This window comes from Drosophila mauritiana, chromosome X, assembly GCF_004382145.1.
Source record: "Drosophila mauritiana strain mau12 chromosome X, ASM438214v1, whole genome shotgun sequence".
Lineage (NCBI taxonomy): Eukaryota > Metazoa > Arthropoda > Insecta > Diptera > Drosophilidae > Drosophila > Drosophila mauritiana.
In genome coordinates this window covers 13,015,319-13,028,887 of record NC_046672.1, presented here as the reverse complement: position 1 = coordinate 13,028,887, position 13,569 = coordinate 13,015,319, and the positions used below count along the sequence as shown (strand labels likewise).

The window sequence follows — 13,569 nt, the reverse complement described above, 5'->3', positions numbered from 1 at the left end:
CTTCCCAACGCCATCTCCACGAAATCGGAATTCCAGCTAGATCATTAGGACTGTTTTATGGACTCGGGCCATGTCAAAAGATTTACAACCAGCGGCGTTTGGTGACCGGATTTATGTGACTCGTGTTTAATATCCCTTACCACTTGGTTGCCATCACCTTTGGGAAAATGCAGGCACCTGCTAAATGAGCAGACACAGCAGCAGTCCAAACAAACCGGGAAAAACAATTTCCAAGAGACATTGGACCGGGCCAAAAGCAAAGCAAAGCCGGTCATAAAACCAACGAAAATGAGGCAGGTTCAGGTCAGGTCGGTGCGTCTAGATTTAACGTCTTCTCTATATATATTTTTTTTTTTGTTGTTGTTGGTCTGTTGCAATCCGAGTGTCAGCGTTAATGACCACAAGACAAACACGTGAAAAATATGGGAAATGGAGGAGAGAGCAGGTCTTAGCCCGGCTCAAAAGTCGGACTGGGTCTTGATCTAGTTTTCTTGCCTCATTTGTGGCGAACAGGTTTCTTAATTCAATTCGCCGAAAAATTTAATTTAGGCATAGTTTTCGGAATATGTTGACATTTAAATTAACAAAATACAACTCTAGAGTTAAATATATATATAATATATAATATATAAATATATATATTAATTATAAATAAGGCTTATTAAGAATATTGTACGATATATTTGATATATATATAAGGAGAGTGGTAAAGTTCATGCTTCAATCATTACATTCAATAAATCTGAGTTATTTTTATTAACATTAACATTTAGTTAACTAATAAACACTACAAAGAACAAGTGTTGGATAGTGCAATAATCAACTCTCAACTAATGTCTATCTCAGTTCTGAAAATGTATTCTATATTATTGTAACTATTATTTTGCATGTTAAATCAATTAATCCTAAGCATTATCGATTGATTGTAACATATTCGGAATCAAATGCTTCAGTGTTTTTTTGGTAGCTAACTTTTTATAGTCTCCTAACTTTGTAACCCAGAATTGACAGGATATTTTTGGTGTTTTTAAGACCGCCAAACGGGCAAATGTGTCAATTGTGAGGCGACAAAAGCGATAACTTGCAGCCCGCCCATAAGCAGCGGCTCCATCTCCCCTTTTTATTACTATTTTTTTTTGCACCACCTACAACACTAGCACCAATCCCAGCACCACCCCCTTCGCACCCCACCACCCCGCTTAACCATCACAATCATGGGCAATTTGGCCACCAGTTTTGCCTTTGGGGCACTTAAAGATTTCTTTTATTTTCGATTTTTCTTTCGGGTTTTTCTCTTGATGCTGCTGCTGTGACGGTTGATTGCTGAGGCTTGATGCACAGAGAAAAATACTATCAAGATCATTGATTTGTTTTTCGGCTCTCTGGGTTCAAATGCTATTGAAAGCAAAAAATACAAATATTTTTCAGTTCAAAACCTTCTTAAAGAATAGAATAGTTCGAATCCAACTCTTTCGATATTTGTATAGAATATATGTGTTTAACCTTAAATTCCCCTTTGAAATCTAACAAATTCGAAATATATATATCTTAAAATATATACGTAAATTTGTTTTAAATAATTTTATTTTCAGTGCCTTTTGCTTTTGATGGTGTGTGTGTGGTGTGTGTAGGTGCCATTTAATGGCCGCCATAAACCCAATCCTCGCCTTCGTGTTTTGTAGTTGTCGTACATGCAATTCCAGCTGTTGTTGTCGCAGTAGTTGCAGTTGTTGTTGCAGCGGTTGTTGCAAGTTGCTGTTGCCGTTGTTGTTGCTGTTGCGGTTTATGGCTAAGCTTACGGCTGCAGGATAATGAACATTCATGTTAAACACGTTAAGCGAGCGAACGTGGGTGCTTATTTTTTATTTTTATTTTTTTTTTGTCTTACCTTTGCTTAATTTTTTTTGTTTGCCATTCAAGCCGCCCCTCTTTTCTTGGCCCTACTTTGTTGCCATTTAGTAGTAGTCGCTAGGTTTTTGAGAAATGTCTTTCTTCTCGTGGCTTTCATGCATCGCAATTAGACTTGGTATGGTATTTCTCTAGCATCTCTTTCACATATCCTACCTGTTTAAATTTCAACATTTCTCGGACCAAAATGTTGTGTTTTTCAGTTAATCGAATATCAATTAACAACCTTTTCATATCAACATATACTCGTATATATTTCACCTACTCACCGCAGTAGCCATGTTACTACACCTTTTTCACCACCAATCTTGAACAATATCCTGCTGGCATTTTCGCAACTCCTTGGCAATTTGCCTGCTCATTAGCGAAATCTTTCGTGCAGACGCGCCCAAGTCCCCGAAGACCCTCCTCTCAAGACCCCCGCCTTAGAAATCTACACCCACCCATTGCACACGTTTATCGCCCGAAGTAATTACATTTTGGCATGGCCAAGCCCCGAAAAAAGAATAAAATCCGAAGAGCCAGGCTGAAGTGCATTGAACCAAGTCGCAATTGTCGCTGCCTCTGAGTTTGAGTCTGAGTTGAACCCACCTACAAATCGATTACCAGTCGGAGCCAAAATGCCGACCCGCAATTAGTCGATAGCCAAGGCTATGCTATGTATGTGTAACTATAACCCAGGAGATCCGAGGTGCGACTGACCACAGATCGCTTGTCTTGGGCGGTTATTGTGGTTGGATCAGCTTACCAAGTCGTTAAGTTCAAATATATGCACATGGAAAATAGCAGGTGGTTTCGTATTCAAATTCTGTTATTTCTCACTTGAGCGGAAATCAAAAATATCACGCTAGTGTTAAAGTCTACAAATGGTTGCTAAAGCAAAATACCCGAGATGTATGATCAAAAATACCATTCATGTGTAAAAGACAACAAAGTCTGGCATTGATAGAGCAGATGGAATACATTACATGTTGGCTGTGAATGATTATGGGAATATTAGAACATATTAAACTATATTTGATTTACCCCATAGGTTATGCATATGCATAACAAATTTATTCTCATACTTAAACGTATGTTTGTTCATTTATTTTTCAGTGTTTTAGTGGGAGCTCCACTGGATCAAAATCGACAGCCGAACACCACACACTCTGGCGCCCTCTGGCGGTGTCCAATGACACAGCGTTTCGATGACTGCGAACAAGTGATCACCGATGGCAGGCGATGTAAGTGAATCATATCCGTGATGGATAACAACTAACTAGGATCTTTAGTAATTAAATGCTTAATATAAATACATATATTTTCACATATTAAGTCTATAGGTTCTTATGATTAGTGTAAGTCAAATTAAGTCGATAACTCCTAACCCAATTTTGGTACCTATACCCCTTTTATTTTCTACTTTAAACCCGTATGAACATCCATTCATTGGTGCAGGTTGATTGGCTCGATCCAGTCTTAAAAATACAAATATGTACCTATAATATAGATCTAGTCATAGTCGTAGATACCGAAACCCCCTCCCAATTGCCTAGTGACTAACCGGAGTGCCAATGGGTCAACGATTATTCGGGCCTTTTAGCTAACCGATTCGCATTTTCAGTTGTCCCCAATCTTTTATTTTTTGGATTCCTACTTAGTCTGCGAGTTGTACATAAACGATTGCCAAAAGCTGTATAGAGACCTGTGACTAAACGTATCTAACATTTAAAACTCTTTTGTTTATAGTGTTAAGTAGGAGAAAACGTTGTGATCGATAAGAAAAGGGGGTCATTGCTAGCGATTGATTCGAAGAGTCATTGGAAATGAAATTGGGGTTGTCCCTAAGTCTATTGGTCTACCAAAAATATAGCGTGTGACTCCACGCATTAAATAATATTTTATCGATCACATGTTGATCCGTACGATTAACTTTGCAAGCGATTAGACCTTGAATCGTTCGATCACATGATGAGCACTTCTATTATTACTCGTATATACTCATATTATCCACTAGTACCTACTGTATAGATATCGATTTTTGTCCTAGCATCTTATTCAAAATATATAAAACACAAATACTGATATCGATGAATACATTTAATTTAATTTTAATTGATTTGATCTTTTTTTCTCTTTTTTCTTTCTTATGTTTTTATTTTTTGTGCTCTCCCTTTTACCTATTTGGTTTCGCCAAAATCCAAATTCGTATTCGGTGCGCATAACTGGGAAATTCATTTGTGTCTCTACCTCAACCTGAAATCCTAACCCGCCCAACTCCAATTATCCAAAAATACTGACAAATCTTTTCGATATTTGCCATTCGATAAATCGAACGAACGAATCCCTTAGCGAACGGAGCATATGAGATTAATAAGCGTAAGTGGTTTTGGGTGCTTTAATTGTTGTCTTGCCCACCAAAAACCTATCCCTAATACCACCCGATTCCCAATCAAGGATCGCGCATCTCATCGCAACCGCTAACACCCATTCAGTATTCGAACGACCTATATAAATATACACATATACGTATAACCAGTATGCCGTAATCAGTTTTCATTCCTTTGGTTTGCGCTTTGATACGTTCACCTACTGATTTGAATTTGAAATTGAGTTGAATTAACCCCGGCATTTATCATACTTTCGATTCAGTGCACCCATCCCAGCCCCAAAAGTAAATAAATTGCTAGTATACACATAATTATACATTTTGCAAATCTGGAATATCTGCGATCACCGAATGTACAGTCACGCACGCATGCCCATGGCCGCCATATTGCTTGCACCTCACTCTTACTTTTACTGTTACTTTTACTGACCTATCACGCATGCGCGCACTAATTGCAATCAGATATTATGTATGTACATATACATATAACATTGAAACGTATCTAAAACTACACATCGAGCTGTACAAATGCGCATTTTTGCTCACCTTTTTAATTAAATGTCTATAACTATCTCACATATATTAGAAATCAGCTCTCCGCACAAAAATCAATGAGTCTGTTATATTATTATCAATAAGTTTTTATCAATTTTGCTTGATAACCAAATCAGTAGTAAGACTGATGATATTTAATGGAAAACATTGATAAATTTGCAATGGTGTCGTTTGGTGACAATAGTCACATCTGTTTTCCTAAGCCCTAGCAAATTTCTTAACAAATTAAAATATAATCACCATAATTGCCCCTGTTATCCAGTTTAGCTATAAATATTTTCCAACAAATATACGAAGGCATTTCTGAATATTTTTGTTCGGGGCCATTTGCACGCTTCGATTCCAGCGACAACTTCATTATCGGCTTCACATGTTAACCATTTCCTCCAGCATGCCCAACCGATTCTCGGAATTTTTACCCAATACCATTGGGGAGAAATTGTGAACTAGGGCCTCTTGAAAAACCCCAAAGCCCCATAAACGCGGCTTCACAATTTCGGCGGCTTCAATTGGCGACTCATTTAGCGCTAATTATATATCCATGGCAGCTGGTGCCTCAACTTTACACCCTCGTAAAGGGTGTCATATGTTTTTCCAGAAATTCACATTGCAGTGACATAATATATGATATATATTCGTACTTTATATCTTTGTGCTTGAAGATTTTCCGACTAATGATACCTTTCTTATACAATTACCGGTGCCAAAAATATACATCGCCTATACATCGGTATCAAGCATTGATGTGCTGAATTAGTGTAAAATGCTTAAAAGAGTATTAAGCATTTGCATAGTTCCTACTCGTATGTAGATCCATTTGCGCTTTTGCACTGCTGGGTGTTTATGACCCCCTCTGCCAGTCGAGTGTTAACATGCAACTGGGTCGTCTGCATTTTTTTGAACGTCACTGTGACCGGGTTTCCACTGCCTCTTCTTCTTTCTCCTTCGGCTCCGCTCTTCTTCTTCGCTCTTTTGGCAATCAGAGCGTGGCAGTTTCAAAAGAAGAAGAATAAAACGTCTGAAATATTCTAAAAAAAACATACTAAAGCCAAAGAAGTGGGCTTTGCCAACGGCGCCGCCCCAAAACGTGACAAATTTCTCAAACTATGAGCACAGCAAAAAATACCAAAACGAAGTGCAGAACATTAGGCTACACAGAGAATAATTCTAGCAGAAGTTCAGTATACTAAAAGTCACATTAGATGCCCTACTATCCCCAACATAACAACAATCAGAATCGTCAGATAATTTCAGAATTGGGTTACTATACGTTGTATTATAATATTTTTTCGCTGTGCACGCATGAGGGGCAAAACAAATGTTGGCTGGGGCATAAAAATAACTGCAAATTGTAAAAGTAAAGCGAATTCTTGAGCGAAAATAGTGCGGAATTTTTGGTTGGCGAAATAGGGGGGCGGTCACTAAAACGCGAGACTTTGGGTGAGGTTTTATTTGCATTGCTGCACATTAACAATAACCCCCTTTTTTTCCCCATTACCTTCAGAAAACTGAATTCTTTTTGAGTCGGCCCAATGTCAGAAACGCAGAAAAGGGGCAAATTGAAGAGTGGAAAGGGGGAGTGGCACTGGGCGGCTCTTCCAGCTGCGCGACTTTCACTGCGCAAACGCGACGGACGGGCGCGTTTTAAAACGCGTCAAACCCGTCAAGAACGGCCCACGCTCCAAGGCAACCGAAAGAAGTTCGAAAAGAAATTGGGTTGATTAAAGTATATTTCGATTCAACTTTCTGTTGCACACTTACACACAAAGGTGAAGTTGGAAAATGTTTAGCGACTCTTTTTACCATACCACAACCAGTGTTAGACAACTAGGAAAACAGTTAGCGGATTTTGTTTCAGTGCACTGCAACTCCACTGTCTATCTCTCTTCCCCTCGCACGAGTAATAATCATTTATCATATTTCAACACTTTGATGCTTTAAAATGCATTCTAAATCAATTTCGTTCGGCTCTCTCTCGCTTTTGCGGCTGCGCTTTCCATTTTTGTTTTGCCGCTCTTTTGCTTCGTTTCATGCTTCGTTTAATCAACAACTTTTTGTTTACCTCTCCTTCCACTTTTTTCTTTTTGTGCAACATGCCGCCAGCATTTAACAAAAAAAATGAGAAATAATCAAAAAACATGTTGCCCGAAAATCAGCTGTAAATAATTGAATTGTTCGGAGTTTGAAGTCGCTTGGAATTTGCATTTTATCGCTTTTGTTTCAATTTCGATTTCCGGTTCCATATGAAATTCGGGGTGGAACAGCAAATACAACACAATATTAGGTTTACTGTGTATAATGTAATTCCAATAGTACTATTACTTAAGGAGACTTCAGGCTTACTTCAAAATAATAGAGATTTTCTAATTAAACCTACATACATACATATTTGTAGCCCACCAATCAAAGATTAATCAGCATTACCATTAATCATTTAAACGATTTTACGAACTGTATATTACACAAATTCCATTACTTGAATAATTATATGAATATATCATTAATATCTCAGATCTGTTTTTTGTAATATGACTTCATTATTTAAAGGATTGATCCTAAATATCTAAGGGACCTAAGATTAAATTATATATGGTGTTATCTAAAAAGAAATCAAAATTAGACGGACTCCGATTTCAAAAAATGCGTTACTTGTATTTGCGAGCGGTCAAAATAGTATTTAATCGGGATTAAATTTTATACGTGGCGTATGAGTATTAAATCGATTTTTTACGATAAGCCCAGTTTAGAACATTTGGTCACATTTGTAACACTTTTCCAACTAAGTTCCACCCTACTGTACAGATGTAAATACGTACGTATGTAAATATGTGAATGATTAGTGTTGTTCTTACCATTTCTAAATATATAAACTGTTGATAATGCATACTACTTGTTGTTTTATAAAGTTATTAATTATTAGTTATAATTACCGTTACAGTTGTTGTTGTTACTGTTATATTATTATTGTTGTTATTGCTGACATGCACACACACACACAAATGTACACAATCACAAACACGATCACACATTTGATACATATCTTTTTTGGCAATTGCTAACATTGCAATTTCTCTCTGCACTCTCTTTCTCTCTGTCCTCGAATTCACCGTTATTCGCTCAGCCTTCGACAGCGAAATCCTTTCACCGCCCGGAAATGACGAAATCAAGGAGAACCAATGGATGGGCGTTACGGTGCGATCGAATCCCCTACAGGCCAACGGATCCGGCGGAAAGGTAAGTGAATCCAATCCAAAATACTAACTATTCTATCGCACTTAAAAACGGAATAAACCTTAATTCGAATTGAAATTTTTATAAATCTATGCATAATATTGCAGGTGATCGTCTGCGCCCATCGCTATATGTACATCGTGCGAGAGAATCGTTATGGACAGGGACTCTGCTATCTCCTAACGAACGATCTGCAGTTCGAAGAGGTCCACGAGCCCTGCAAAGGACGACCAGTGCAAAGGTCAGTACTCTTATCCCGACCTTCAAGATATTTATTGAGCTATGTGGGATTAGCTCGATCAGAATTCATAATCAATTCCATTGCGGTTTGTCCTAGGTCATCGCCATTGATCAGGTTGATGTAATCAACATAAATGTTTTACATACCCATACTCTTCCATTTCTCAGTTGACAAGGGTCAGTTGTTTGCTTTCCTGGCCGGGGGAGGGTGCGAAGGAAAAGTGTCAAGGTGAATTATCTCCAGCTATGAATAATGCGGGGCTGTTTCGCCCAATTAGCATGCAGTGTGTGTGGCATTGGGGTAAAGTGGGGGAGTTGGACGAGGTTCAGGGGTTGGGAGCAGCAGGGTCACCTCAATAACATCGTTGCAGGGTAAAAAACGCACACTCATAAAGGTGAAATTTAATTTATTTAAATGGAGGGAGCGTTTGGAAGTAAAAATATATGGGGATTCCGCACCCACATGATGACCGAAATCAAGGAGCGGTTGGGAACGGGAGGTCAAAGGTGGGCATAAGGGGATGGGGAAGGGGCAGTCGGGATGGAAGGCCTGTCATCATTCTGAATATGCAATTTTTCATCGAGGTGAAACTCGCGTGTCCAAACTCGATTCGGGAATAAGCAGGGGGTTATATAAAAAAACAAATGAATATATAAGGAACATATAGTTGGAAAGAGGTGAAGTTGTGTGGTCAACAGGCAAATGTTGACCCTGGTCATCCATTAATGTCCAACGCACAACTCCATTCGGGAATAGACAAATGACAGGAAAAAAAATACGGGCGTCCAAAGAGTCCTTTTGTTGACCATGGTCATCTATTAATGTCCCGATGCGGGAATAGATTAAGCCACTGTGGGCCTCACATGAACTGGAGAATGTTTGGACGTCACTTTTATTTTGATATCCAATTTGGTTGGTATCACTAACTATCCTAGATTAAAGTACAGATGTAGTTATGTCCCCAATAATCTCAACCCTTCTGTATCCATCAGGCAACACGAGGATTATGGACTGTGCCAGGCGGGCACATCGGCTGCCCTACTGGACGATGACACCATGGTGTTGGGTTCCCCTGGACCGTACACGTGGCGCGGATCCATTTGGGTGACTCAGGTGGGCGGGGAGTATCTGCAGCGCGACAAGACGACCTACTACAGTGATCACTCGGACTTGAATTCGCCGGTGGACAAGTACAGCTATCTCGGTATGTCGGTGACCGGTGGCAGATTCTTTGGCCACATGTCGTATGCGGCTGGGGCTCCACGATCGGAGGGTCATGGACAGGTGGTGATCTTCGACAAGTCCACCGATAATCCGATACCGGTGCACTCGATCCTGGATGGTGAGCAATTCGGTTCGAGTTTTGGCTATGAACTGGCCACCGCCGATGTAAATGGAGATCACAGGCCGGATTTAATAGTGGCAGCTCCTTTGTACTTCACGAAAACGGAAGGTGGAGCTGTGTACGTGTACCAGAACATCCAGGATACGTTACCCGTGAAGTACACACTCAAGTTGACGGGACCTGTGGAGAGTCGTTTCGGCCTGGCGTTGGCCAACATCGGAGATCTGAACAAGGATAACTGCGAGGATCTGGCCGTAGGAGCACCATACGAGGGCAATGGCGTGGTCTACATCTACTTGGGCTCGAGTCAGGGCCTGAATTCCAAGCCCGCCCAGAAGATCCTGGCCTCGGAACTGGGCGGAACCGTACCCAATGGTCAACCGATTCGCACCTTTGGCATCTCTATATCCGGCAACACGGACTTGGATGATAACTCCTATCCGGATGTGGTAATCGGAGCATTCAACTCCTCAGCAGCCGTGATACTCCTGGCCAGACCTATCATCAGCATCCAGACGAGTGTACAGCGCGACGAGCTGCGCAACATGGACCCCAATACGCCCGGCTGCTTGGCCGATCCGTCCAGTAATCTCACCTGTTTCACGTTCAGAGCATGTTGCAGCATTGAACCGTACGATGAGAAGAACAAGGAACTCCGGCTGGCATATAGCGTCGAGGCAGAAACCTTCGATCACCTAAAGAAATTCTCTCGGGTCTTCTTCTTCGATCGGGACAATAAGCGGACCAATGTGCTCAGTCGCGTGGTGAGAGTGCACACGAATGGAAGGATGGAATGCCAGGCAGTCACGGGCTATATCAAAGCCAATACCCGGGATATCCAGACTCCCGTGCGCTTCCGTTTGAAGTACTCGCTGGTGGAACCACCATTGGCCGATTCTGCTTTGGTACGCCTCAATCCGATATTGGATCAGACCCAGGCGCATGTCGATTTCGACGGCACCTTCCAAAAAGACTGTGGCGATGACGATCTCTGTGAGAGCAACCTGGTCATCCGGGTGGAGCCAAACATCACTGAGTCCTCAGGTGAGTCTATCCTATGGTTGTGAGATGCTACAGATTGTAATCTGTTACTCTTCTAATCAAAATTTAGGCCACGAATACACCCTGATTCTGGATGAAACGGAACTGGAGGTCCGCATCAATGTGAGCAATCTGGCGGATTCTGCTTACGAAGCTCAACTATTCATCGCCCATCAGGCGGGGGTTTCATATGTGGCAACCAAGAAGCCTGTAAGTGGTTACCAGAAGTTCCCTGAATTCTTCAAAGGTTCTAACCCGTATTTCCCATTTCACCCAACCCACAGACGAATGCCACGTGCAATAGCTACAATACCACCCTGGTTGCCTGCAGCCTTGGTAATCCCATGCTGCGCGACACCACCACGTTTGTGACCATCCGATTCCAGCCCAAAGGATTGGAGCCAAGTGAGAAGATCATGCTATTCCACATATTCGCAAATACCACCTCCAAGCTGGTGGGACCCGAACGTCCCGAGCGGGATCTTCGCGTGAATGTGGTGCGTCGGGCAAAGCTCAACTTCCGAGGTTGGGCCATACCCGAGCAGAGTTTCTACAGTGGATCGAGTGTGGCTAATTCGGTTGCAAGTACTGCCGCCACCGAGACAGAAGGACATGGTCCGATGGGTATGGACGATGTGGGCTCCCAAGTTCATCACATGTTCACCATCTTCAATGAGGGACCATCCACCGCGCCGAAAGTACAAATGGTCATCCAATGGCCATACTCACTGTACAGTGATCCCCAGAGCGGTCGACCGGTTCAGTATCTGCTCTATCTGGAGCAAGTACCCACTGTGGAAGTCAGCCAGGGCGAATGCCATGTGGCCAAGGAATATGTCAATCCGCTGAATTTGGCCAGCGGTTCTAGGGAAAATCTAGCCTACTTAAGTGCTCCGGCCCAGATGAGAATGTTCCCCTCGCAGTCGCGTCATTCGTTCAACAAGAGCTTGATCCACTCGCAGAGAAGCTACTTCTCCAGCAGCCACCGGGATGATCATTCGGATGACTCTCAATCGAACCGCAATCGAGTCCGTCGCAGTTTCCTAGAACGGGTGACGCGCCTGGAGAGGTTAATGTACGATTCCGAGAGTAGCAATGCGGCGGGATCGAATGGCAAGAAGCAGGACATCGTGGAGCTGGACTGCACTAAGGGCACGACAAACTGCGTCCGCATCGAGTGCGAAATCCTAAACATGCCCGCTTTGTCCGAGGCCCAGGTGGTGGTCAAGGCACGCCTGTGGAACTCGACGCTGGTCAGTGAGTATCCTCGGGTGGAAAGGGTCAGGATTTTCTCGACAGCCACGGCCCAAATTCCCGAGAGCTATGGCGTCGAGGTGATGGATCACAATAACATAGAGGTGAGTTTTCTATGGTAACGAGATCGAGGATTCGTTTACATACTATTCTTTACCAGGTGGAGACACGGGCCTATCCGGAGTTAAGGAACCAACAGCGCGACACATCGATACCCTGGCTGATTATCATCCTGGGCATCGTGGGCGGTCTGCTCCTCCTTGCGCTGGTCACCTATGTGCTGTGGAAGGTTGGCTTCTTCAAGCGCATCCGACCCACCGATCCGACGTTAAGCGGCAATCTGGAGAAGATGAACGAGGAGAAGCCCTTCCTGGCGCCATCAAAGAATACGCATCACGTTTTCTAACAAGAGGGCACCGTTGGCTGGGATTTGGTGCGCCGTCGGAGGCGTCGACGTCGTCTAAAGCTGCGACTTCCTGTTTCCGCTCAGCCACGACATGGCTGGCAAAAGACTACGGATAAGTCCATTAACAACAATAATAACAACAACAGCAGCAACAGTAGCAACGACAGCGACGTGGACGTTCTTTCGCTGACACCACCGCCGCCACCTCTTAGCATCCTCAGCTGGGGAAACGATGGCTATTACCAAGCCAGCGCCGCCTGGTGGGGTCACCACATGTGATCAAATGGGTCACTGTGGATCAAGTGGGTCATGTAGGTCATGTGGGTCATGTGGGTTGTGGTTCAATGTGCCATTTCGTTTACTTAATACAAATGGGTTAAGTTCAGTTCTGTGGATGCGATCAGATGGAATTAATAGCCCGGATTCCGTCACTGGAATCAGCTAAATATAAATTCCAGTTCAAACCTAATTCCCTAAAAGTAAAAAGTATATTTATGCAACCCCTTTTCCAAATGGTGCTTTTAAAACATCTGCAACTAATTAAAGAATGCTAAACAATTAAGAGTTAGACCCAACAAAAAAAAAACAAATTCTAGGGATTACATATTGATTACAATGTCTTGAAATCTAAAAAAATTAAAGAGCTTGCTTTGTATTTAGCTGATGTCAGTGCAGAGCTTAGGTCTAAAGATTTAGCTAAGCCCAAAACGTTGATAATCTTTGTGAAAAGTGTTATTGTCATATATAGATTTAAGCCTTATAGGCTAAGTTGTAGAGAACGACGAGAAAATTCCGAATATAGAATATATACTTAACCACTGCCAATAACAAATTAAAAGTGCCTCGAAATCGAACCGAAATTCCAAAATACTGGACACGAGTTAAGAACAAAAGAAAATACATAAAAAAAATAATAGCAATCGAAAGTATTAGCACTAACTTAATGCATTACTATAAATAATCCCCGTAACTGAATTTAGCATACACCCGCAAAAATATTCTTATTTTGTTTGTTTTCCGTCAGCTAATTTAAGTGATAGTTTTTAAAATTGTGAAAAAAAACTAGAGTTTTTAATTTTTCTATGTATGTATGTGTGAATTAGTTGTAAATATAAATCCGATAGTACTAGCTGTAAATAGTAATTATGTTCTTTATCTATTTAATATACACTTCCTTTTTTTTAAACCGTTTGGTGTTTTGAATTTCCAGTTTGGCG

General features: G+C 41.7%; 1 protein-coding gene across 2 annotated transcripts in view; it reads left to right on the top strand.

Moving 5' to 3' along the window:
- The window catches only part of LOC117148553 (integrin alpha-PS1), a 43,385-nt gene extending 30,361 nt beyond the window's left edge, over window positions 1-13,024 (top strand). The window contains exons 2-9 of one of the 2 annotated variants that reach the window (XM_033315988.1): window positions 3,007-3,134; window positions 4,243-4,269; window positions 7,956-8,068; window positions 8,173-8,306; window positions 9,299-10,695; window positions 10,763-10,902; window positions 10,977-12,050; window positions 12,107-13,024. In XM_033315988.1, coding sequence (XP_033171879.1) covers window positions 3,007-3,134; window positions 4,243-4,269; window positions 7,956-8,068; window positions 8,173-8,306; window positions 9,299-10,695; window positions 10,763-10,902; window positions 10,977-12,050; window positions 12,107-12,352 — 3,259 coding nt within the window. In that variant the 3' untranslated portion in view covers window positions 12,353-13,024. The remainder of the gene's footprint in view (window positions 1-3,006; window positions 3,135-4,242; window positions 4,270-7,955; window positions 8,069-8,172; window positions 8,307-9,298; window positions 10,696-10,762; window positions 10,903-10,976; window positions 12,051-12,106) is intronic. The other variant, XM_033315989.1, reaches the window with a different exon arrangement.
- The last annotated feature ends 545 nt before the right edge of the window (window positions 13,025-13,569 follow it).